This window comes from Peromyscus californicus, unplaced genomic scaffold, assembly GCF_007827085.1.
Source record: "Peromyscus californicus insignis strain IS unplaced genomic scaffold, ASM782708v3 Scaffold_8__1_contigs__length_139910024, whole genome shotgun sequence".
Classification (NCBI taxonomy): domain Eukaryota; kingdom Metazoa; phylum Chordata; class Mammalia; order Rodentia; family Cricetidae; genus Peromyscus; species Peromyscus californicus.
This window is the reverse complement of record NW_026294606.1, coordinates 69,909,566-69,936,966: the sequence shown is the minus strand read 5'-3', so window position 1 is coordinate 69,936,966 and position 27,401 is coordinate 69,909,566. Positions and strand designations below refer to the sequence as shown.

Sequence of the window (27,401 nt, the reverse complement as noted above, 5' to 3'; positions counted from 1 at the left end):
AGGTAACTGAAGCACCAGGAAATTAAGAAATTCGCTAAAGCTGGAAAGTTACTAAATTAGATCTGGGCTCAATCAGGGCAGGCTGACTGTAAACTTCAGCTCTGATCATCATTTCCTCAGCTAACACTGAGCTCTTAGCACTTCCCTTCCTTATTATTTGACATCATGAGTCTGGCATATAATTCTGGAAAAAATCTGGTAATTTTAAGTAAAGGAAAAATAATTTAAAAGACAGTTCAAAAATTAGCTTTGTGCCATTAACAAATGTGGTGGTTGTGCTTCTCCTGTGACTCCTCCTAGGCCAGTGCCTCTCCTGTGACGTCTCCTAGGTCTCTGGTCAGTGTTGCCATCAGAAGCACTTTCTCAAGTTTAGGGAAAGAACAAGTTGAGAGTGACTAACAAAGAAAAATGAAAGAATAATAAAGGCCATTGAGAACAGGTGACAGCCACTGGAAAGACATTTCCATGAAAGTGGAATATGGCTTTAGTAAGTGACTTCATCCCCCTTGGCCTCAGTTGCCCAGTCTGCACTATGACATTGATGACACAGAGTTCCTGGAAGAACTCAACATCTGCATACATAGGTCTTAAGGGGAGCCTCTGGCACGTAGTAAGCATTTATTTAATGCTAAGCTGTAATATTATTACCTTATGTTTTTATATGAAGCAGATTGAGGGAAATTATAGTGATGGAATCCTAACATCATAAAACCATATATTTGGCTTCTTTACTCAGTATGCATTTATGACTGCATCTTACGAATTGATGTATTATTATTTTCCAAGATTATGACATGTTACTTTCTTAAGAAAACAGGATTGATTAAAAATGTTACTGTGGGGCAGAATATGGTAAAATTGGATACTTGGGTCATATAAAAAGTCTTTAATGTTTCTATGAACCCATGTGTAATCCCACCCCTCCCTCCCACCACCTCTTGCAGCAGCCCTTTCTTGTTCTTGTCTTTCTCTGAACTCCTTCATCTCTGCATCCTCCCATTTCGCTCTCCATTCCTTTACTGGTGTTTTATCTTTCCCTTTTCTATTGATCCACCAGGCAGCCAGCACAGGTCCTATGGTCTCTATGGGGTTCACGTTCTCAGCCTCACATGTCTGATGAGTGCAAGACATCAAAGGGGATATGAAACACTGATTTGACCTCAGGCTACGGCTTACCAAGTGGACCAGAGGATGGAACTGCTGAAGAGGCAAGGAGCTTCCTTGGCCAGGAGGAAGTGAGCAGAGGATATGTTCTATTTTAGTAAGATCCCAGTCAGAACTAAAACCGTTACTGAATTGCAGGACCTCAATTCCCAATCTTTGGAATAGAAAATAAAACCAAATGTGCATATCCAAGGTTGTAAACCTTATTTCGTCCCCTTCTTAAGGCATCAATGTTAGCTCTCACCATCATTACTCAGTCATGCTAGACATAAGTTATGTTATCACCCTCTGAAGTATACATTTATTGTTTTTTTAGATGTTTAGATTCCTAGTGATGTCTTGTATTCTTTGTGTAGAGTTCGAATTGTTGCTAGGTAAATAATCACTTCACAGTCTTTCCGATGATGATGATGTTAATAAAAAGCCATTCTCATAGTTTATTAAACACTGGCAATTATAGACAAATATTTACTGACCTATTAATGTCAAGTGACCCTGATGTGTCAAATAACATGTGGTCCTAAGAACAAACAACTTAAGGAGAAATGTAACACTTAATTCTAAAATATTACAAAATACATTAATGTTAATTTCAGAATTATTTCCAGGGATCATCTATGAAAAGAGACAAAAGGCACATGTAATTTTTTTGAAGAATATATTTTTCTCCTCCTATGTAATTCATCCAATATTATTTCTTCTCACATGATTCTACAAACACTGCAAAAAGACTTTAGCTGTTTTCTAAGGACTTTACAGATCAGAAACCAAGATGCTATTGGGATGTTAAAGTGTGCTGAACTGGAATATTTGCATCGATATGTTGGATTCTAAGTTTTCTATTTTGTTTCTAATTTATCACCACATCTTACACAATGCAGTAGGATATACATATGGTTATCTGTGGACAACATGCTGGGGTCATCTGTGTCCAAATTTATGAGCATCTCAATGCTGAACTGAAATATTAAAAAAAAAGTGAAAGTGAGTCCTTGGTAACACCTATCATTGGGAGTTAATTCAGGTGCCTCAAGGGAAGACCCTCCAATGAATTGATACTAATACTCCTTCAAAAAAGACAATAAACTAAAATGTCAACTTTGGAAAATAATCAGTGCTGATCTTTTAAACTGGCAGAGAGAAGCATGCCAAAGACAGCACATGCACAACTCTGCACATGCCTCAGGTATAGACTTCTTGTGATGTTTCTTAGAGTCCATAAAGTGGAATGTTCAAGCATGGTCACAGGAGTCTGGTCATGAGACCAAAATTCGTATGCTTTTCTTAGAAATAGCACAGGCTTTTTTATTCATGTCCCAAAAGAAAATAAACCAAACAACTATAATTCAATATTATACACCGAATAATTCAAATCTTCAGTTATGTCTTTAGCTTTAAATTGAGTACTAAACTAAAGGGGATTAATGATGAAAAGCAGTGAGACATCATAAAATGAAAACTCCAAAGAAGTGAATATTAAAAATAAACATTAAAATCCACACAGTGAAGGCATTTTTGTAACGTGTTTAAGATATGATTTAAAACGTAAGTGGAACATAGAAAATCAATAATATCAAAGATAGCACACTCTCATCTGATGCTCTGAGTGACCCACGGAGGACCTGTGGCTTCTTAGGAGTTCACAGAATGATGATCAGCATTCAGATACAGACAGGACTAACAACTGTCACATCTGTCAAAGCAATTTGTTGTTGCTTGCTGAGTTTTCATCACCAAAACGGTGAACACAACAGATTTCTAAAAAGGAGAAAATATCCAAGACTTTATGTGAATTGACTTGTTTATTCTATTTCAGGGAACATTTATGACTAAATGAGCTGATAGGAGGAAAAGTGGAAGAAATAAAGAGATAGGAAAAAGATGGAAGGGTGAGAGGACTCAATTGTAAAAGTTTCTTCAAAGTAGAGTGGTGGATTTTTAAACTCTGTGTCTCCTAATTCTTTATGAGACTTTTCTTAGAATTTATGTGTGCATGGCAACGACATTCTGCATTTAGAATTAGGCATCTGTAATATGATAAAAAATATTCTAACACATTGCTAAAGAGACTTGTGCCTATTATCACTAGTCCTTAAAGTCTGAGAATAAAGAAAAACTAAAAATTCTTGTCTAAAATTGCATCCCCTTTAGAACTAACTCTTCTTCTGGCCTAAAAATGAGATGCTTCAGCCTATAAATTCCACACTTTATTAATATACTTTGGGGATTCAAGACCTGATGGATTGGGCAAAGTCTTGTACAAATTTGCTCAAAATCCATAAATCTTACATGGACATTGCCAAAAGGTTCTTTCTTAAAGCTTTGGAATGAAGTAGAACTAAAAATGTCTTAAATATCAGTGTTCCACGTTTTGATTAAAAACACACAGGCACACACAGTTTTCCTCGTGGAACATAATCCAACCCATTTACATATTAAAGCAAGTACTGGAAAATCATGTGATAAATTTTTTTAACTAAACTAATTTTTCTTTGAAAGTTTTCTTGTAACTGATCTGATTTTGTAGCTTGTTTGTCTCCTGCCTCTGCCTTTACTTTTTATACTCATGATCATGACCTTGACTGAATTCAATTTTCCCTTGATAATTTATGCATTTTACAACTTTTCATGATTCAGTTTTCAGGTTCTTAATCTGGCAGTTACCATTTTATAGATGTTTCTTAGTTTACTGATATTTCAAAATATTTATGGCATGTGTTCACACATGTGCTTTCACGTGTGCTTGTGCACATGCATGCATTCATGTGTGTATGTGTGTGTACGTGATTTGTGTATGTGTGTGTATATGATTTGTGTGTTTGTGTATGTGTGTGATGTGTGTGGCGTGTGTGTCTGTGTATGTGTGTGGTGTGTGTGTCTGCGTGTGTGTGTATGTGTGTTTGTGTGTGTGTGTGTGTGTGTGTGTGTGTGTGTGTGTGTGTGTGTGATGTGTGTGTTCCAATCAGAGTCCAACACTACAGAGTTGTGTCTCTCTTCTCACCTTTATGTGGTGGGTTCTAGAGATTAAACTCAGGCTACAAGGCTTGTAATGAAGCATCTTTTACTTACTGGGCCCAAAAGTTTTCAAGGATGAGGGTGACCTGAAGTATTTGATAAAGCATACCCGACATACCCGATTCCCAATACTGCCATGATGCATACTGTGACATTGTCATTTATGGGATTTAGTAAGTTCAGTAAAGAGAAATAAAGGCAGGTACACACACACACACACACACACACACACACACACACACACACACCCCAAATGTATATTATATGGTGAAAACAGCATTCGCAAAGGCAGTGGGTGAGCCCCACTTTTCCCAGTCTTTCTTACTGCCAGGTGACTGTGAAACTTCATTCATAGATGACTTTGAAATGTTCTGAGATGAGTAAACTTAGAGTATGAAAATCCCATTTTAAAATCAATAATACATCGCTTTTTATCTTTGAAACTGAAGGTAATATATCTTGAAACCTTAATATAAGAAATACTTGATTTAATCAAAATGAAGGGTTGAGACAGTCATCTACAAAGTGAAAGTTTGTGTCTAGACATAATGAGTTGTTAGTACTTTTACTCTGAGTGTGTGCAATCTTCTCAGAGCGGATTGATGATATTTACAGCCACTAAAGGGCCTCAGATAAAATGTTGGGTTATCCATTTTGGCTTTTCCATTCTTATGTTTACATGTGCTACTCTCTGTCATCATCTCCTGGCCCTCAAGTATTTGCTTTTATCATTACCTGTAGCTTTAAGGCTTTAAATTTTTCCTGTTAGCTTTCTACATCAAATTATCTTCTTTATTTAAGATGCATTTACACTTTTCTTGGTTTTTTTTTCCTTTTAAAAGTAATTTGGAAATTACAAACTTGGATATACTAGTTACAGGCATGCTCACACCCTCCTCCCTCCTCCCATCCTCTCCTCTCCCCTTTTTCTCTCCCACAAGTCCCATCCTACTCTGATGAACTTTCTTTTGACCCACTGAGTTTAATTATGGCTATCTGAATGTGCAAGAGTAGGGTCTTTCTTAACTGGAACACAAGCACCTTATTATCAATAATTATACTACTGACTCCCTCTTCTCAGCATCCATAAAAATTGGGGGGGGGGGATCTACATTAGAAGAAAATCTTATTGTTTAAGTTTTCAGCTAAGTGTAAAGTTGAAGGACTTCGTGGGGTATTTCCTTGTATAAATTCCTGCCATATACTTGCATGGTTAAGTTATTGGGATTTTCAATTATAGGAAAAGTTAGCAATAGTTTGCTAAGGAGTGTATTAATTATGAAACACCAAAGGTGTGGTTGAATATGTATTGTCAAGGTTGAGTAAATGAGAAAAAAGTGGTTCTTTTCAAACCCATCTGTACCATATTAAAGTCATTAATGTTAAAACAACATTTGTATACATAACCTAGCTATTAAATGAATCACCTATTGTGAACATAGACAAGAATCCTCTTCAGGGCTAGGCATCTAGCTCAATAGTACAATGCTCATTAAGAATTTGGAAGGCCCTGCACTCCATCCCCAATGCCAGGAAAAGATCTGGTATGACAATAGATACATTTCTTTTTTTGTTTTGTTTTTTTGAGACAGGGTTTCTCTGTGTAGCTTTGTGCCTTTCCTGGAACTCACTCTGTAGCCCAGGCTGGCCTCGAACTCATGGAGATCCAGCAGGCTCTGCCTCTCGAGTGCTGGGATTAAAGGCATGCATCACTACCGCCCGGCTGACAATAGATACATTTCTAAAGCACTAACCTGATACACAGCCTTCAGGCTATAAGAATAGGAGCAGGTCACACTGTCTGACCAAAAGGACAAGAGTGTCTCTTCCATTCTGTGTCCTATTCAAAAATGGGCATAATAGTGCTTCCTAACCCATGATGGCTTTGAAGACACGGGGTGATGCTTATAAAGTGGTTGGCATTGGTCTTCACATATGGTGGGTATTCAGTGAAATGTCTGATGATACTACACATTATGATGCTCTATCAATCATGCTAATATTATCATTAATGTTGTTACTGAAATAAATATACCATAGAGTTTAACCTGACCTTTAAAAAAGAACTAGGCTGAAGTGTTTCAAATTATTCCATATGACAGAAAAGGAAGGAATACTTTCAAATTTATGAAGCCAGAATTACACTGATAGCTAAAGCTAAACTTAATAAAGATGCAATGAAAGAAATTATAGACCTATTTTCTTGATGATCATAGATGCAAAAATTCTCAACAAAACATTTGCAAATTCATCTACTACAATCAAATATGCTTCATTCCAGGTGTGCAGAGATGGTTCAACATATGTAAGTAAACACCAGTGCTTCAATACAGACTCAGGGAAAGAAATCACTTGATCATCTCAGTAGATGCAAAAAAGTCCTATGAAAAATTGAATAAATCAAAAACTATGATAAAAGCCCCAGCGAGACTAGGGATAGAGGGAACATTCCTCAACAATGGTTATATAAAACATGCCTATATATAATGTCATGCTAAATGTGGAAAAGCTAGAAGCATTTCTATTAACATCAGTAACAAGATGAGGATGACCAATGTCCATGCACCTTTTCAATATAGCACTTGAACTCTTAGCTAGAGCAATACAACATAAAGAGAGATAAGAGTCACAAATATGAAAGGAAGAGGTAAAAGTATTCTTTTTTAAATTATGTCTTTAAATTTGTGAGATATAATTACATCATTTCCTCTTTCCTTTTCCCTCCTCCAAATTCTCTTTCAAATTCACAGCCTCGTTTTTCATTAATTGTACCTAGGTAGGTAGGTAGGTAGGTAGTTGGGTAGGTAAGTAGATAGTACTGAATCCATAACTACAACCTGCTCAGCTGTATATATAATGTCTGTATAATGCTACTTGTATTTTCAGAATATATACTTAAAAGAATCTGAGAAGAATCCATCAGAAAACTTCTATCACTGATAAACATTTTCAGCAAAGTGGCACTGTAAAAAATTTAATGCACAAAAATCAGTTCCTTTCCTATACATATATACTGAGAAAGAAACCAGGGAAACATTTTACAATCGGCCCCCCTCCCCACAAAAATTACCTCAGGATAACCTTAACTAAGAAAGTAAAATTTCAAAAAACTAAAGAAAGAAATTGAGAAAGACAATGGAAGATGGAGAGACTACCAATGCTCACAGATCAGAAAAATAAAATTTGTGAAAAAATCCATACAATCAAAAGAAACCTACAGTTTCTATACAATCCCAATAAAAACTTCAATTCCACTTTCATAGAAATTTTAAAAAAAAGCAAAAAATACAAGCAGAAACACAAAAGATCCCACAGAGCCAAAACAGTCTTGCGCAATAAGAGTACTGGGCAAGAGTTTTCAAAGTGAAAAATGACGGTCAGTGACACACGTACTTGTCCTACATCCCCACCTCTAGAGAAGCATGTATTCTGGAGCCATAACAGGAAAGTGGCAGACAGGAGCAGACCTGGGAGCTGCCATCTCAACCACAGTCTTCTGATGCTGAGGTCTAGTAGGGATCTAAATAAAGTCAAGTTGCCTGAGGTCATAACTAAAGGGCTGCTCTTGAAAATTGCAAGGTCCCCAGGAAAACTCAAGTTCACTGATCTTAGAGCTGATACTTAAGATTAAATACCTTCGAATCTCAAAAAAAAAAAAGCAAAAATAAAAACATGGATTCAATTAGCTGCTGAAGATGTTAGTTTGGCAATTTGTATACCTCAGAATTGGAATCCGAGTTATTGATGTACTTACAATCCAAATACTATTGTGGCCTGATGTCTGCTTTAGGTTCCTAGATGGGAATATGAGCAGGATTCCATTTGTGGTGTATGTATCTCAAGGAGACAGAGACTGGTGGGGACAATACCCTCCCCCTAAATAACACTTGGCTAGAGCTTTGAGTTTCAATTTAGATCATGTTACTAGAGTCAGTAAATGAAGTTTCATGTATGAAATAGAGGAAGGAAAACCTGAAACTGCTAAGGTACAGTTTGCTGGGTGTGTACAGTTTAGGAGTCAGTATCATTGAAAACACAGGCTAAGACTTTCCCTCTAACAGTGACAGCAATGTTTCCACACTGTCTGTTTCTCAAGACCTGGGATACCAAGTCTCAGGAAAAATACATCATCATGCATTGATGATTAGAGAGACTATTGTTTGTCTGTGGGTGATCATGAGATGAATTTCACTTGTTTCAGTCAGTCAACTGTACGAAAGCCTCCACCTGACGGGTAGCTAACTCTTTCATGATTTAAACAGTTGCACGGGGTTTGTTTTCAGACTGTTGAGGGATGGGATCTGAGAAGTAACAAGGCTCCTTTTCATCTTACAACGGAGTTGGCAAAGTTGGTGTTTCCTGTCTAATCTATAGGATAGTTTTAGTAGAGGAGAACTGACTACTAAATGAATGTAGAATCACCTGAGCAACTTGAGAAGCAATAACCTTGGGAGGGCAGTGTACCGGTAAAGTGCTACATACATGGGACCTTTGGGCAAAGGACAGACTCTGTGCTTCTGAAACTTCATGTGTGAAAGGGATGACAGGATGCTGTAGAGCAGCAGTTCTCAACCTTTCACAGGGGTTGCTAAGACCACCGGAAAACACAGATAATTGACATTATAATTCGCAACAGTAGCAAACTTAAAGTTATGAAGTAGCAATGAAAATAATTTTATGGTTGAGGGTCAGCACAACATGAAAAACTGTGTTAAAGTGTCACAGCTTTAGGAAGGTTGAGAACTCATGCTGGAGAGGCTGAGTAGGTTAAACATGCCACACTCTCAGAAACTGCCTGGTGTAAAGTTATTATTCCAAGGATTAGCTAAATTTACTATTAGCAAATAATTGGAAGGTTCTATAAAAAATTTAAAGTAAAACATAAGTAATTAGAAGTGTCCAATTTTCCAACTATTAATTTAAGCAGCTGATTCAGTAAAGATAAATCTCTTGGCTTTAGAGGAGAATTTCAAGACATTTGGAAGCATTTTCTTAAAAAAGACATGAAGAAAGTAAACATACTTTGAAGAAAAGCACACCAAAATGTGCTCTTTTCTCTTTTTTTTGAGATCAAGGTAAAATTTATATTATTGAAACATACAGATTGTAGATATGCAAATTAACAAACTTAAATAACTATATCTACCCAAGTAACCTTATCTAAAGCAAGATATGGAATGTGGTGGCCATGAGGACAGCTTCACAGTTATGAGGACTAACTAGAAACTTAGTCAATTGTCCTAGTCTAGTGAGATCATGGATCTCAGAAGAAAATCTACTATTGCCTCTTTGCATAAATATTTAACTAAATTCTAAATCTTATCCTCACACCCACAGATAAGTGTAACCATCACCCCTCATCAAAGAAGCTTCCTTATATAGCAAATGGAGAAAACCACAACTGGACACACCACAAAGATCAATGGATTGTTCCAATGGATACAGCTGCAGTACAACTTCTGCATCTATGGCTCAGGGAACATCACAGAAGAGGGGCAGAAAGATTTTAAGGACCAGAGTACCAAGAAGTCTGCTATGAGACTGCCTCTCCTAAAAACGGCTGCATAAACAGCATCTGAACAATGGCAATATCAACAGATAAGCTAACTCAGAAGAGGAAAGATCTCATAGGGTCCCACCCCTAGACAAAGAACTAAAGGCAACTAACGACTACTGAGAGACAGGGAGAATTAGATTCTCCCAAAGTTGTGCCTCCTGACTTGGTTAGTCAATATTAATTGGTCACCACTGAAACCTTATATATCTAAACAACAAAAATGGACTCAACAGGTTGTATTTATGTATACACGCATATGTAACAATAATAATCAAAGAAAATGAGATTGTCAATTTGAGAGTGAAGGAGAGGAGCTGGAGGGAAAAGGGGAAGTGATATAACTATATTTTAAATAAAATGTTAAAGATTAATCAATTAAAATCCAATATAAATCTCCATGGCTTTAGAATGGCTACTGTAATTGTGTAGAAGTTCAGTGAGATGTAGACTTGGGTGTCGTTAGTTTCGGTGTATAAAGTTTTTATTAGCAAATTCTTTATAATAAAGTTTTAACTAATAAAAAAATAAATAAAATATTTAATCCTTTCAAAAAAGCAGGCTAATTTCTCTTACAGAGATCCAAAGTTCAGTTTCCAGCAACCAATCTGGGTGACTCATATTGCCCACAACTCCAGCTCCAGAGGCATCCAAGGCCTCTGGCTTTAGCCTCTAGGGACAGCTAGACTCACCTGCACATATCTAGAACACATACACATAATAAATAAACAGGAACAATTAAAATATGATACTGAATAATTTGGTTTCCTCCAAAGCTTTCTTGTTCCTCTTTCAATCTTTATCACTCTTAACCCACAGGCAAGCGCTGAACTGACTGGTATTACTGTAAATTAACTTCGTATTTATATGAATTTCATATAAACTGAGTCATACTATAAGCAATCTGAAGTGGCTGGCTGGTCTCTTCACCTCATTGTTCAAGGTGTCATTTTATTTTTACTTCATTATTACTTCTTTGAGTATTATTAAAATTTTGTTATAGTCTCTTTTTAATCATACATTATTCAGTAATATTGACTTGTTACATATTTGGGGATAATCCAAACATTGTATTTTCTTCCTAACTCCTCTTTAAAATTTATTTTATTGTTATTAGACAGGGTTATATAAGGGCACACTCCTCCACACCTCTTCCTCCTGTTAGTCCCCTCTGCTCCCCAGTTCCCCTCCTTTCTTGTCACTGCTACTTGTATGATTTTATGAGACTATAAATTCTAAGACACACAAATGAGAGAAAACATGTGGTATTTGTCTTTCTCAGACTAGAATACCCTAATTGTCATCAGAGCACCTTCATCGAGTAACTGATGGAAGCAGGTACAGAGATCCATAGCCAAGCACTGGGCTGAGCTCAGGAATCCTGTTGCAGAGAAGGAAGAAGGACTGTAGAGCCAGGGGGGGTCAAGGTCATCACAACGGAACCCACAGAAACAACTAACCTGGGCTCATAGGAGCTCACAAACTCTGGCCTGACAGCTAGGAAGCCTGCATGGGACAGACCTAGGCCCTCTACATATGTGTGACAGTTGTGTAGCTTGGTCTATTTGTGGGACTCCTAACAGTGGGATCGGGGCCTGTCCTTGGCACTTCAGCTGGCTTTTGGGAACCTATTTCCCATACTCGGTTGCCTCCTCGCCCAGCCTTGATACAAAGGGAGGAGTTTAGTCCTACGTCAACTTGATATGCCATGCTTTGTTGACACCCATGGGAGGCCTGCCCCTTTCTGAACAGAAACAGAGGAGGAATGGATAGGGGGCTGAAGGGAGGTGAGGGGGGCAGGGAACAAGAGGAGAGGAGGGAAGGGAAACTGAAGTCAGGATGTAAAATAAATGAAAAAAAAATAAAAAATTTACTTAATAAGATTAAAATGTGTATATTTGTATTGACATTTTGTTGCTCATACTAATAACTTTCAACCCACACATGTGTATCACTTCTTACTGACAGAATTTAAAATAAGCTCTATTTGTCAACAGACAGTATCATTTTACTGACCCATATTTGACTCATTTTTACAATTTTACATAATTTATTTGTGTATATGTGCCTACATGAGTATATATGCATGTATGTGTGTGTATTTTTTTTATTTATTTATTCATTTTTTTTTTTTGTGTGTGTGTGTGTGTGTGTGTGTGTGTGTGTGTGTGTGTGTGAGCACACGCGCATGCGCGCGCGTGCAAGCAAACGCTCATGTCCAAGTCCAGAGGACAGAAGAGGGCATAAAATCCCTCAGAACTGAGGTTACAGCCATTTGTATCACTGGCTTGTAATGTGGGTACTTGAATCCAAATCTCAGTCCTCATGATTGCACAGCATGTGCTCTTAACTACCAAGTCGAATTGATTCATATTCTATAGCTGTTAGAAACAGAAATCTAAAATCATCAATCATATCCACATTGGTTGATCATGTGGTTTAAAGTATAGCATTCTTTTCCCCTCTATTTTTTGACTAATTTTTCAAAAATTGTAATGTTTTCCTGATGAACTGCCCCTCTTATATTTTCCTGCTTATCTCTGTGTGTTCAAGTTTAGTTTGATACTTAATTACTCCTGGTTTTACAATTTGTGTTTATGATATACATATTTCCAGTCACTTCACCTTGGAGCTCTTTATATTCATAACCTTTTGTTTTCCTGGCACAGTAATTATACACTACACATAGTTGGTCTTGATTTGTGTTTTCTGTGGTGCCACATATTGAATCCAGGGCCTCATGTGTGCTGGGGAAGCACTCTTGTCACTTAGCCTTACCTCTGGCATGCATCTTGCTTTTGAAGATGCCAGTCTGATAAGCAATGCCTGATTATTAGTTTCAACTAAGACAACTGTTGTTGTTGGAACTCGTCTGCCATTTTGTTGCTTTGGTTTGCCTGTCTGGTTGGATCTTCCTGTTCTGGGTTCCACCTCTTTTTCTCTCCTGCCTTCTTTGGGTCCAATAAATACATTTTACACTTATATTTAAATGTCTCCAAGACTTTCAGCTTAACTTTTAAGACTATTGTTTTTCCTTTGGTGGTTGCTGAACATTAATGTTAACATGTACTAAAAGTACTTTTGCTTAAATTTTATGGAACAAGTTGATAATTCATTGTTGTAATTGCAATAATAGCATTTGGCCAGAGTTAGCTTGCAACATTTAAGAATTAGTGTTAAGTAATTAGCCTTTGTCTTTAAATTTTTGCATGGTGTTATTTGAACACCAAAGAAGAAAACTAAAGTAGAAATTAGTATTAATTAATGAAGCATCAAACTGTTATAAAAAATTAGTGTTTTTGAAGAATTATGATGTTTTTTTAAGTGGATCGCTGTATCATATGATAACTAAAAACTGTTTGTTCACATAAAAATGAGCAGAATTTACTGCTTAACTCTACACCTCCCCCCTCTTTTTGTCCCTCTCCTTTCCCCTCCCGCTTCTACACAGTGTTTTTAAGACAAGATCTCATGCAGCCCAGGCTGATCTTGAACCTACTGTGTAGCTAAAGATAACCTTTAACTTCTGATCCTCTGACTTTTACCTCCCAGCTGCTGAGATTACAGAAACACCACACAAAGTGTCATGATTGCTTTTCCATTACTGTGATAAGACACCATGAGTAAAGCAAATTGTAGAAGAAAGAGTTTACTGGGGACTTGGCAGTCTCAGAGTGTTAGTGTCCGTTACTATCACAGTTGGGAGCATGGAAACAGGCAGCAACAATGACATTGGAGCAGGAGCTGAGAGCTCACATTCTGAACCACAAGTTGGAGGAAGAAAGAGCTACCTGGGAATGGCATGGGTTTTTGAAACCTCAAAGCCCACCCCCAGTGACACACCTCCACCAATAAGGCCACACCTCCTACTCGTTTCCACACAGTTCAAAGAACTGGAGAGGAAGCATTTAAACATATGAGTCTATTGGGGTGAGTTAGAGTGGGATTCTCATTTAAACCAGCACACATGGCTAACATGCTGGCATGACTTGTATATAAAACAAGTTTCTGAGATCACTCATAAGTGTCAGGTACCAAAATCCAATATAGAAGTTTCTTTCTTCTGGAAGGATATTTCCTAGTCCAGGAATGGGGCAGATAGATATAAAATTAGATTTAAAGAGAAAGTAGTTATTGATCAAATGGACATGGTAGGGCATTTGAAAGCAGCTAATAGAAAACATATTTGCAGTGTCTTAAGTGGTACATAATATTTTATTCTATGTTCTACTAGAAGCAGAAATTCTGACTACAAATACCACCTACATGTCAACATAGAAGATAAAGGGCCATTACAATGTGAGTTGTTTTTATTTTTCTTTCCTCATGCCAGATAACAATTTTTCAAGCTATTAGGTGAAACAATGAAATCACAACTTTTAAGTTAAAAATGACTTTAAAATAGCAACTTCATTTAGTTCAACAAAGCAGAAAGCATAACCATGTTTACTAAAACAAACTTGCCAACATCTTAAACTGACGAATTCTTACACACTACATTCAGAGGAGTTACAAGAGTAACAGAAATGATGCTTTCAGGTACTTTGTATCCAAGAAGGCAGATGCGTTCTTCACGTGGAAATGGAACCAATTTTTCTTTGCCAACAATAAGTGTTTCAGGATAGTCACAGTCAAGACCAAAGAGTGGATTCAGAGATACATGTGCCATTCTTATTCTAAGGATTGGCCATGGAGAAATCGAACACTCAACCTTTGATAATCAGGTGAGTTCTGAGAAGGGGTGGCAATTTCATTACTCTAGAGTTAGTAAGAAATACAGTGGAGTCATTAGGCCATCTTGAAGTAGAATATCAGATTTTGATTGATTGATTGTTCTAGACTGAACTAAGGTCTTATATTTTCCCAGAAAGCATTATCTCTCTGATCTATAACCCCAGTTTTCTTTCTACTTTTTATTTCCATGCACGTTAGCACTGGTTTGTCCAGGCTGGCCTTGAACTCACGATAGCCCAGGTATGCCTTGGTAATGTGAACCTTTCTGTCTCATCCTCCTGACTAACTGAGGCTACAGTTCTGTTCTTCTAGAGCTTCCATTAAAATGTATATATTTATCAAGACTCCCTAGCCTAGTCTTTCTGATGTTCTATATTGATTGATGAAGTTTGATCACACCACTCTTACTGGAACTGGTGGGAATATTGAACCCCAGGACCTAAGCTCAGATATTGAAATTGAATTGGGACAGTCCCAACACAGAATATTTTTGTAATTTTGCAAACCAAAATAAAAAAATTAGCAAACAACAACATGAGCTCATTATAAAGAAAGAGATGAGAACTATAACTCTTTAAAATAGTTGAGGAAAGACAGACTTAATACTGGGGCAGTCTCAAAACATTCAAAGCATAAAAAGTGTTCACTGTTACACTAGATATGTGCTCAGAATAGAGTTGGGGCTAGCATGAAAAGTAGCCAAACAAAGCCAGAGATAAAACATAATGCCAAGATATTTTACAGTGTTCCAAACAGAAGGTGATAGATAGTCAATAGCCTGTCAAAAGCAAATAACAGCCTCCCTTTGTTTCTGAGACTGTGATCTCCACAAAGGAAGTAGATGAAAAACACAAGGCAGCACAAACACAGCACAAGACATGGAGCTTTGATGATTTATGTATGAGAGACAAAAAATAATTTGACTGAAGGATAAATGTAACAGTAGATGCTTGATCTGCCACAACAGACTAAACAAAAAAATAGGACCTCAGAAGCAGTTTTGTGTAAGTCAGGATCCTGCACTAACATTCATTTCCAGACAAAACCAGGATTAAGCTCAGAAATAGGAAACTGAACACAACAGAACTTGAGTTTAACCAGTCAGGGAAGCATCAAAGCTCATCTCTGTTGGCTTTTTACAACCTTTCACTCTAGAGACATTCACTCCTGAATTAACTTCATCAACATGCTGAGATATAGCAATTGCATCATCTCTTGGGGCAGACACCACCCTCTGACTTAGAAAAGCCAGCCTCTGTGCTCCAGCGATAGGACTTTTATAGCAATGAGAAGGAATGGCAGTCTTGGCCTTTTATTCTACACCAGGATTGTGTATAAGGCTGACTTTAAATAGTAGCAATTAAAAATGTATGCTTAAACATTAAAAAAAAACTCAACTAAGTCAAATAGAAAAACCTTTAAGGCAATCAATAAAGAATACAATTTTGGTACTTTAAAAGTTCTGATGACAAATTTAAAATAATGAAATCTGTTCAGGGCTATGAAGCTTGAAATAATTTTTCACAATTGCAGTATAGCAGAAAATCACCATTAGGATAGCTAAGTTTAGTTTAATTCTAGTCAAAAATGTTATGTTTCAATTAAAAATAATGCCCTTGATTCAGCTAGAAAACTTCTTCTGTGTCCTGGATAACTGTCTTCAGTTTGCATCCTGAAGACATTTACATTCTAATTAGGTGGTGAGTGCCATTTGAAGGCAACCTATTCAAATGTCCGAAAGGCAGTTATTAGTCATGGCTGCTAATATATACAGTTCAGACATTCTTAAAAGGTAAAATTTGCCGGGCGGTGGTGGCGCACGCCTTTAATCCCAGCACTCGGGAGGCAGAGCCAGGCGGATCTCTGTGAGTTCGAGGCCAGCCTGGGCTATCAAGTGAGTTCCAGGAAAGGTGCAAAGCTACACAGAGAAACCCTGTCTCGAAAAACCAAAAAAAAAAAAAAAAGGTAAAATTCTTCTAATAAACCATCCCTGGAATCTGAAAATCTGAAAGAGATTTTGCTTCAAGTGCATATAACCATTATCCACATATTTATGAATTCTAAGAACACAATCTGGGTTCCCTTGCCAAGTGAGTTCAACAAGAATTTCTAGAGAAGCCAAGAACTTTAAATTAAATTAGGCTGAAAGAACTTTAAATTAAATTTTGGACATGTTACAAGATATATCTGGGTTTTGGAGACTGGAGACCACTGACTGTGATGCAACTGGGTTCCACAGGAGCCTAATGCATGCCACTTTCAGCAGAACAGATGAAACGGAAACTAGTGTGTGACTGTATAAAAAAGAAATTTCATTTTTAAACATTAGCAAGTGTAATCAATCATTACAGAAAAGAAATACAATGAAGTGGGTGTAAATAGAACAGCTTATTGTTGCCATTCCTTAGGTTCAGGTCAGGTGTAAGTAAAACAGCTTATTGTTGGCATTCCTTAGGTCAATCATAAGAGATTTGTATTGTGAGAAAGAATCAATTTTATAAAGCCATTGCTCATAGAGAGTCTCCTACATAGATCATCATCTCTACTCTGCCCCAAAGAACTCTAGTAACTTATTTTGTTTGTTTGTTTTTATTCTGTTTCTGTTTTCCTTTTTGTGATGTTGGGGATTAAAACTAGGGTCTCCATTTCTGCTAGACAATCTAAATTTCTGTATTACTTTGAAGATATTTATGCTATTGTTTTTAATTATGTGTATAAATGTGTGGGTGCCAAGAGTGACCAGAGGTGTCAGATCCCCTGAGCTGGCTTTACAAGCAGTTTTGAGTCTGCTGAGGTGCGTTCTGGGAACTGAACTCTGATGCTCCTAAGTGCTTTTTGTTTCTCTATGGCACTAGGGCTCAAAGCCAAGGCCTTTGAAAGTCTATCAAGCTCTGTCTGCAGCCAAGCATTCTTAGAAGAGACACAGTTAGATTCAGCACGGATTGGTATATGGCAAGGGCACTTGAAACAGTCTGAGGCGTGGAAAATATTCATACTCATTGTGATTATTTTGGAATTGTGATGGCTCCCTGTTTTATCCATCATCTTGATACTATTTCAAAATGCAACAACTCCTTGTCAAGTGTACTTCAAATGCTACATTTTTTATTATGTGGTTTATTTAACTCCCAACTCACCACTATCACTGTCTATTTCTAATGCACAGTTCAAGAACATATTTTGTTGTGTGATTCTTTAATGCTTTAAATAAAACTAAGATGTTACTGGGAATAATTGGTAATATGTTAGGGATCTACTTTCAATGTGCATTCTACAAAAATTAATTCTGTAAGAGGCTACTTGTAAGACAATTTTATAGCCAAATACTGGAGAAATGCTAGACAGAATATCTTCACAATCATCTTGAAGATTCTTTGGAGGACATATTCACTGAAGTAAAGAATTTATTTAACAATCACCCATTATTATAAGCTTCAAGCCTGCAACAATGCTTGGTATAGCAAGCATTCAGAAGATATGATTAAATGGATGAGTGAGTGAACCAAGGTGGTAAACAATTCTTCACTGAAGAAACTTTAATAATCATCCACTCAGAGAATCTCATACTTATTAACGAAAGATCACAGGAATCATTTTTCCCTGTTAACACTATAGAATCTTCTAAGCAGGTTAAAATTAAACAAAGAAGCAAACAAACAGAATACCAAAGAAAGAAAAATACAACAAACATGAAACTTCTACTTAAGTCAAAAATTTTAACATCACAAATATAACAGAAAACCCAGCAGTATCTTGGGAATGCCTTCCTTACACAGAGAGAGGACTTCAGAAGCAGTGTGAATGAACACCCCACTTCACAGAATACAACATCTCCTCATTCCTGAAAGTGGGGTGACCTGATATTAAGACTTAGGATCAAAAGAAACTTACCAGCATCCTTCTCTGGAAAACCTTGAATTGGGGAATTGCTAACATCTTTTGTGACCTGTGATTTTAGTTTTTTACAACTGTAATTCACAAGGGCCATCTACAAATATACCCATTTACTGATTTAATGCAATAATAAATAAGAAATTAATGCATCAAAACATGATGGGCAAGTATGAAACGGTGGACAACTGGTGCAATGACACTTATAGAGAAATCAAGCTGCTGTTCTTTTAGATGGTCTGGTGTAAACTCTAGGATGTGCATACGCATAAGCATTGACCCGAGAATGCACAGACCATTGGTTATTTAATACAGATTGAGTGGTTTAGGAACGATTTTCTACAAGTACAAGGGAAATAGACTCAACTACATCCTCTATCTATCTATCTATCTATCTATCTATCTATCTATCTATCTGTCTGTCTGTCTGTCTGTCTGTCTGTCTGTCTGTCTGTCTGTCATCTGTCATCTATTTTGTTCCTTTCCCCCTTCTCTGTCAGATTTTTTTTGTTGTTACTTTTGAGACAAGCTCTCCTTACTTATCTGAGACTGATCTTTAGCTCATCATCATACTACTTCAGTTTCTTGTGTGAGGTTCAGCTAATAATCATATGAGACTGCAGAAGTAACCCATGCATAGGCCAGTGTCAAAGTGTTTTCATGTCTGTATGATAGATACTATTAAGAAATAGCAATATTTCCTTGAACCAAATAAAGAATTTTTTCATAAAAATACATTTGGTCAGTATCTATCATAGCCATGAGCTAATACAGTTTAATAAAAGTACATTTTAAAAGACACAATTAATATTTTTCATGGTATCGTTTAGTTAAAAAGCCATTTTCTTCAAAATTTCAAGTGCCAGTATAGATACTCCTAAATTCTCTTAGGAAAACTTTGTGACTGGTAAAATGTTCTTTTGAATATTTAAATTTTGTCCTTTGCATCACATAACAGATGAAAAGATTGATCACAATATATTTCAATACTATTGTCCTATTTTTTATTGTTTGTGCAAAGCAACCAACCATACAATTCAGTGAAAGAAAACGTTTGTAACAAGTGTCTGCCGCTGTGCAGATAACTATACACACGCTGACCTAAGGAGAAGGGCAACACAATGCAGCAATACATGTGGATGATTGTCTGACCTCATAGATGGTGGCTGATGTCATGCAGTTGTATAGACAAACACAAGGATTAGGATTTTGTTTCATTTTTTGACCCAAACCACTGAATTCTTCACATGTTAAACACCAATTGGAATGAAATCAAACCTTATTCTGTCTTTGGAATCCCACATGCCCTTTTATCACATTAAAATGAATACAATGAATTAGTGTCTTACAAGTATTTATGAAAGAAAGATAAGCACTCTTACCTCCATTATCTTTGAGATGCAGTGCTATCTTTGTGTCATCTGAAAGAGAAGTTGGAAGTTATTACAAAAGAAAAAGATTTTAAAGATGCTTGAGTCTCATACTGGCTAACTGAATTAACTGCCTTAACTCAAACACTTGCCTTTCAGAATTTAGAGAGTAAATTCTAGCTTAGTGAGAGAGCAAGCACCAATTTTACATGTTGTAGTAATAAAATTTCTCTCAGTGATTGTTTGGACTAAGGTATTAGTTACATATCTGAGCCCCAACTCTGTGAGAATGATAAAAACTGTAGTTGTAGCATGAAATAGGTTTTTAACTTTCTAAAACAATTTACAATAGGACTTCACTTATTGAAATCAAGACTCAAAATATTACAGATTAAGAGGAACAGCTAGGATTTATCAATATTTAAAGATTTATCTTAAAAATTTATATCAGTAATGGATACATCTATATCTGAATGGATAAACATGGGGTATAATTTTCCATTTCAAAAGTTATATTTTACTATGAAAGTTAGTGTTTCAATTAAAGCATTTTTTCACAGTCTTTAGAATAATGACCCAAAATAATTTGAATTTAGCTATATGTTGCTTTTAAGAGAAAAACAATGCAGTTGGCATTTAACCTCCATCTCTCTTTATTCCACTTACTTTATAATAGCCACTTAAATTTCAATCGAAAGCTAAGACTTCAAATTTAACTTCCTATTCCAAAGAAAGCAGCACTTATGACAAGATATGAAAGTATGTTCTCCCCTTAACAAATATACTGTATACTTCTTACTAATACCATATAGAATAGAAAGTTATCAAATATTGACTATTAAATTTCCTCCACACATGAATTTTACCTAAAAAACTCTTTAGTAGTTTTATTTTCTCCATAAAAGGAGGTACCCTTCAAGAACAATTTTGTGATGCTCACAGTGTCTCTGTGATTGACTGCATTCAGAAAATACTACTATATAACTGTATGTGAGTAAAATGATCTACTGCTCAGAATTTCATATCAATAGTCATTTTATGTGCATATTTCTTTTGAATCCTGTGTCAGGAATGTAGTTTGGCGACAACTAAATTTAGTCACATAAAAAGAAGCAAATGGTTCTTTTCTGGGGGAACAAAGAGCCAGATTATTTATAACCACTAAGGCTTAACAAGAGGAATGGCATATATAAAGAATTTCAGCATATGTTTTCAGCCCATAGTAATTCAGAATCTGAGAAATCCTTTGGAAAGTTAATTGGCCAAACAACATTCTTTTCCTCTAGTAAACAAGAGTTACCCAGTAATCTCTTCTTTCCTATAAAAATAAGCAAACCATCTTGGCACCTTCCGTGGGCAGGCTGGTGGGCAGCTGGGATGTCACGGCTCTCCTGGTGGTGGTCAGGACTCTGAATTGCAGGGTCGTTGTGTGTGAGGTCGTGGTGGTTTGAGATGTCTCCGCTGGCTCTGTGCTCTCACACATCTTCTCTTTTGACTAGCAGGAGACACAGAAGTGAAAATCAGCAGACTGGACACATTTGTGTCTTTTAAACTTACGTCAAAGAAATTGGACTGTAAAGCACAAAAACATCCCAAATTGATAGGAACAGTAAATCATTTTGGGGTCAGACTATTTATACAATTTGCTAATTTATGAAGAATATAAGATAAGAGAGAGGGGGATGTAACAAATTACAACAAGTTACACACTTCTTTAGATATTTGGAATCATCATTTTCATCTGTGTTTAACCTTTTGTATTATTCTTTATCTTGCCTTTCTTTATATGATAGATATATCTAAGAAAATCGATGGTGCCTGGAAACGACTCTGTGTTTGGATAGTCGTATGTTTAAAGCCGGGGTACCAGTTCCTTCACTCTACTTAACAACCACAATCCCACAGTGATTCTCCCTGTTTTGGCCTGGGTTCACCTTTCATATCCTTGATGAAAGAGACCATCAGCAGGATTTCTTTACACATCATACTTGTTTGTGCCCGAACATATGCCCCCTTTCTCCTATTCCAGAGGACAGCTACCAAAATTCCTTATAGATATTCTTTCCAGCTGCATTCAATTCAGTCCACTCTTTCGGTTTTGTAAACTTGATATTTGGATGAATTTTTTTTTCTTTTCAACATCAGTCGTTCGTCATTCTCTGATGACTTGTTATTGCTAACATTCAAACATATGTAAGCATGCCTAATCTTATACTCTATCTCCACCCCCTCCACACACACACAGTGCTCCACAATATATCCTGGCATTGCATTATTCTACTTTTCCATCCAGTCATGTTTAGACTTCCTAGCAGTTTGCTGCATCTTGGTCATCTCAGATTCTGGGTTTCCTCACTTAGTTACAATCCTACTGTAGCATGTTCAACTTGGAATTTCTCCTATCAGTGTTTCCACATATCTCTATAGTTACTAAATCTCCCAATGGACACCCATGGCTATTTCACATTGGTAAACACAGATGCCCACTCTCGGTTTCTGTGACACATACCCACTTATCTTCTGACTCCTCTCTTACAGCTCCCTTGCTTCCTTCTCATTCTATCTCCCTTTAGGTTTGTAATTCTTATGGATATTTCTTGACCTTCCCTTTCACTCCGTTTTTTCATGCACTTCCATCTCTATACCCAGGATTTCATTTAACATCTTGACATTGAATGTTTACAAATCTGCATCTCAAGTTGATCTTCTTCTCTTGAAAACTAAGCTCAAGCATTCATTGATTGAAAAGACATATTCATGTGGATATCCTGGACAACTCCAAATAAAGAAGTCTGAGATGGAATTTGCTATCTATTGCTCTCAATGAGTAGTTATTGTTAAACATCTTTGTGTTTAAGGTAAAGTCTTGGATTTGGTTTGCTTTTGCATTTACAAAAGAAGATGGTTGTGTTTATAATGTAAAGTAAAGCAGTATTAGACTTTTCAAGACATGAGAAAATCTCTAAATATGCTTTTTAATTATCATCCCATCATTCCTCCCCAAAGCCCTATATGCTCTAAAGACAGTAGGAATAAAATACATTAAGTAACATTTAAAAGCACAAATATAAAAGCAGTGTTGGCCTGGAGGAACACATGCCAATAAATATTGCTTAAAGGAGACCAACCTTGCATCAGCAGTAGATGAGGTGATAAATATAAACCTTCGCCTCCTGTCAAGGCAGAACCAGGGGTATCCTGAAGCCCATGAGTCCTATAGGCCAACTCTCTTTGGCAGAAAGCATAGTCTACCCAGGCAGGGGGAATTCCCACAGACTAAGATGAAATTAATGCACATCTCTAATTACATGAAATGAAAAGAAACACAAAGAGAAAGAGTCTGATAGAGAGTTAGCAAAACCAATGGACAACTTGTGTCTGCTACTGAAACTAAAGTGAAATTCAGAACCTAAAGTGCCAGCACATCTCACACTATAGTGAAGACTTTAATGTGAATGTCAAGGGTTAAGGTACTTAGAAGATTTATAAAATATTGATAGTGGAGGCTAAAGAGATGGCTCAGTAATTAAGAGAACTGACTGCTCTTCCAGAGGACCCAGATTCAATTTCTAGCTCTCATGCAATGGCTCACAAGCATCTATAACTTCAATTCCAGGGGATCTGATACCCTCTTCTGGCAATTCACTCACATAGCAGCAAAATATGCAGGCAACACACACACACACACACACACACACACACACACACACACACACACACTGTCATAAAACTAAGAAGCTCCTGCTATGTACATTTGAAATGTATTTGCTATGCACAAATGCTGGGGGATGTCTTTCTGTAAGCTGTGAATATATGTTGTTTCCATTGGTTAATAAATAAGTTGTTTTGGCCTACGGCAAGGCAGATTAGAGGCAGGCTGGAAATCCAAGGAGAGAGAGACAAGAAAGAGAAAGGCAGAGTCTAGGGAGACACCAGCACTGCCAGGAGAAGCAAGATGTGAAAGCATCAGTAAGCCACGTCCACATGGCAACTTATAGATTAATAGAAATGAGTTAATTTGTAAGAGCTAGCTAGCAAGAAGCCTGAGCCAATAGGCCATACAGTTTGGAAGTAATATAAGCCTCTGTGTATTTATTTCATCATGAATGTGGGACCATGGGTGAGAGAGATTTGTCTGGACGGCAGGGGGCCAGGCAGGACCCAAGAAACTTACAACTACACAGGAGTTACCAGCTCACTTGGTTCAGTTAAGTAGAACATCACAAGCAACATGGTGAATTTATCAGTCAGTGGTATAATATCTACATATTGTGTTGGAAAAATACTCTCGCTGTAGGCTGTGTAGCAAAAAGGCCAATATGACAACTGTCAGGATAGTCCAGGCCAGAGCTGTGGGTCATTTAGACTAATGTGGAGACCACTGTGATGGTGGTGGTAAAAGAATGAGTGGAAACACATGAACTGTGAACCACTAGCTGAGGAGCCCCCATGGAACTGGATCAAGCCCTCTGGATAAGTGAGACAGTTGATTAGCTTTAACATTTAGGAGGCCCCCAGGCAGTGGGACCCAGACCTGTCCTTAGTACATGAGTTGGCTTTTTGGAACTTAGGGCCTATGCTGAGACTTTTTGCTCAGCCTTGGTGTAGGGAGGAGGAGACTGGACCTGCCTCAACTGAATCTACCAGGCTGAGCTGAATCCTCAGGGGAGACCTTGCCTTGAAGGAGGTGGAAATGGGGGGAGGATTGGGGAGAAGGCTGGAGGGTGGGAGGAGGGAGGACAGGGGCATCCATGGCTCATATGTAAAATTAAATTAATTATAAAATAAAAATATATTTAAAAAATAAATAAAAAGAATAAGTTGGTTTAATGGAAATGAGAACTAAGAAAGTATTTTAGATTTCCTTTTATATTCTTTAAAAAATATCTGTAATAGTTTAGTAAGACTACTGTAATTCTGAAGTACAATATGAAAATGAGTACATGTGATTGTATTGTGAAATTTAAGCACCAGAACTATCAATGACCAAGAATGTGTTTGTTCCTAGTATTGTATGTTACTTTCCCCTATTAAAAACACAACTTCTCAGACTTGATTCGTCACTGAAAAACATTGTTGTTTTCCCACTTATCTGTGTTAATCTCTGTAGTTGTGGTTTCTTTATTTTTGAAGTTCACTATCCTATGCCTGAGAGAATATTGAACCCTCATCTTATGCAAGGAAAATAGACTGGAGTTGATGAAATTGTGTACTTACCTGTGAGGAAAGGATTGCTTACCACAAAGCTAGTAATGTGGATAATTTAATTACAGAAAACAGGAAACATGGATTATTACAGAATGCATTAGATTCTGACCTTCTTTAATGATATCACAGCCCAAAGAACATGGTAAATTATCCACCATTGTACTTGGGAGACTTTTCTCTGCCTTGTGTGTTTTATAGGGAGAATACTCTGGAGGAAGAAAACTAAAATATCTGGATCATATTCTGAGCATTTACACAATCATGAACATTCATTTCAAGTATTTTTTTGAGAAAACTGTGACTAGGTGAATGTGCTGGCTAGTCTTATATCAACTTGGCATACAAACCAGAGTTATTTGAAAGGAAGGAATGAACAAACCTCAATTGTGAAAATGCCCTCATAAGATCCTGCTGTAGGGCATTTTCTTATTTATGATTGGTGATTGGTGGGGGAGGGCCCAGCCCATTGTGGGTGGTGCCATCCCTGGGCTGGTGGTCCTGGGTTCTATAAGACAGCAGGCGGAGCAAGCCTTAGGGAATGAGCCAGCAAGCAGCACCCTCCATGGCCTCTGCATCAGCTGCTGCTTCCAGGTTCCTGCCCTGGTTGGGTCCCTGTCTGATTTCTTTCAGTGATGAACAATGATGTGGAAGTGTAAACCAAATAAACCCTTTCCTCCCCAACTTGCTTTTTGCTTATGGTGTTTCACTGCAGCCACAGAAACCCTAACTAACACAATGAACAAAATAAGGATCTGAAAACACAATCGGATTTATCAATGTTTTGTCTTTGGACCTGTGTCAGATAACTGAGATAGACGATTTATGTAAATCACTCTAATTCTCCAAGTGAATGTCAAAAATCAGATTAAGGCTTCCATAATAATAGTGTACTTAAAAGCTCAACAGTGTTGGCTGGTTGATTGGTTGGATTTTTGACAGAGAGTTTCACCATGTATTTCAGCCTCAAATTAGCCTCAAATTCATATGCATGCCATGATTACACGTATATTCCATGTTGACTTTCAAGAGTGTTCCTTTTATTTATATATCTTAAATTTTATTTTGTGATACTGAGATCTGACTGAGGGCCTCACACATGCAAGACAACTGTTATATCACTGAGGTGCATTCGGAGCCCCAGAATGTTCTCAAAGATCTCTATGAGTCATCCAACCCTAAGTGTATTTTCACAAAGCTCCTAGTAACCCAAGATATTCCTAGTGGTTCCCACAGTAGTACTGCAATTTGACTAGATTCACTACATGAGAAAATTCATGTCATTGTTCATTGTCATTACAATTTATTCTTTAAAACTTAACAAAGGAGGGATCTGGAGAGACGGCTCAGTGGTTAAGACTACATACTACTCTTAAAGAAAACTGAAGCTTGGCTTTCAGTACCCACATCAGGTGGCTCACTGTTCCCTGTAACTCCACCTCCTGATGGAGGGACCTGCTGTCCTCTTCTGGCCACTGTGAGCATATCACGCATGTGATGCACATACATTCATACAGATACTCACACTTAATAAGAGACAAGAAATACTTAATGAACAATAAGAAACTTAGGGAGCTTTGAAATGACTGGCAGTAAGATTCAGGGAAACTTTAGACAGGCTAAGATTGATTTTTCATGTGAAAAAACAATAATCACATTATCCTACTGTTACACCACTTTGCTCTTAACAGAGCACACCAGTTCCCTGTGATCAGTTTTCCCCCTCATACAATTGTTTTGCTGTTTGAGATGAGAAGAGGAGCAATGACTACTTAAATGACAAAAAAGAACAAATATTTAGGAGATCTGCCTTTTGTGCATCCAAGTTCAAATCCTGGATCTCCAATTCTCTATCCAGGTACCGAAGGCTGTGAGCTCTCATTTACACTCCAACACCATATTCCTTCACCTCTTCTTTCCTTCATGACAGTAACGGTATCTTTTCAGAGGATGGGTAAGAATAAATTGTGGTGATACATGCAAACCATTAGCCCCAACATTTGGCATACATTAAGGATTCACTTTCAATGTCTATAGCTTTTTTTTAAATAACTAAATTAGATACCATTCTAATTAGGTTGCAATGTCACAAGTTATGTCAAGTTGGTCCCAGTGATTTACAATAGAACTCACCTGTACCTCTTCCGGACATCCACTATCCACCCAGTCCTGCCGATGGCGATCAAATCCACTGGAGCATCTTCAAAAAGACCCCATTGTAGTTGAAGAGAAGAAGCATAGCATGTAAGGAGGGGAACAGATAGAAAAAGACTGGTAAATAGATAGTTCTTGGATTTTCAGTTTAGTACAACATCAGTTTTCTTCAGAAGAACTGAATACTCGAGACATACTGTACCATTCATTGGGTGACTTCCCTCACTCACTGTGAGCATCACATATAGAAAAACATCACTCCCCTGAGGCCTACCACACTACACAGTGCAGACATAATCCTAAGCAAAATAAAC

General features: G+C 37.2%; 1 protein-coding gene across 1 annotated transcript in view; it reads right to left on the bottom strand.

Moving 5' to 3' along the window:
* Plxdc2 (plexin domain containing 2) overlaps positions 1-27,401 on the bottom strand; it is a 405,253-nt gene that overhangs the window by 31,358 nt on the left and 346,494 nt on the right. Inside the window, exons 10-12 of the mRNA XM_052727523.1 lie at positions 27,067-27,133; positions 21,076-21,223; positions 19,741-19,779 (exon numbers count right to left, since the gene is read on the bottom strand). Of these exons, the coding sequence (XP_052583483.1) occupies positions 19,741-19,779; positions 21,076-21,223; positions 27,067-27,133 (254 nt within the window). The remainder of the gene's footprint in view (positions 1-19,740; positions 19,780-21,075; positions 21,224-27,066; positions 27,134-27,401) is intronic.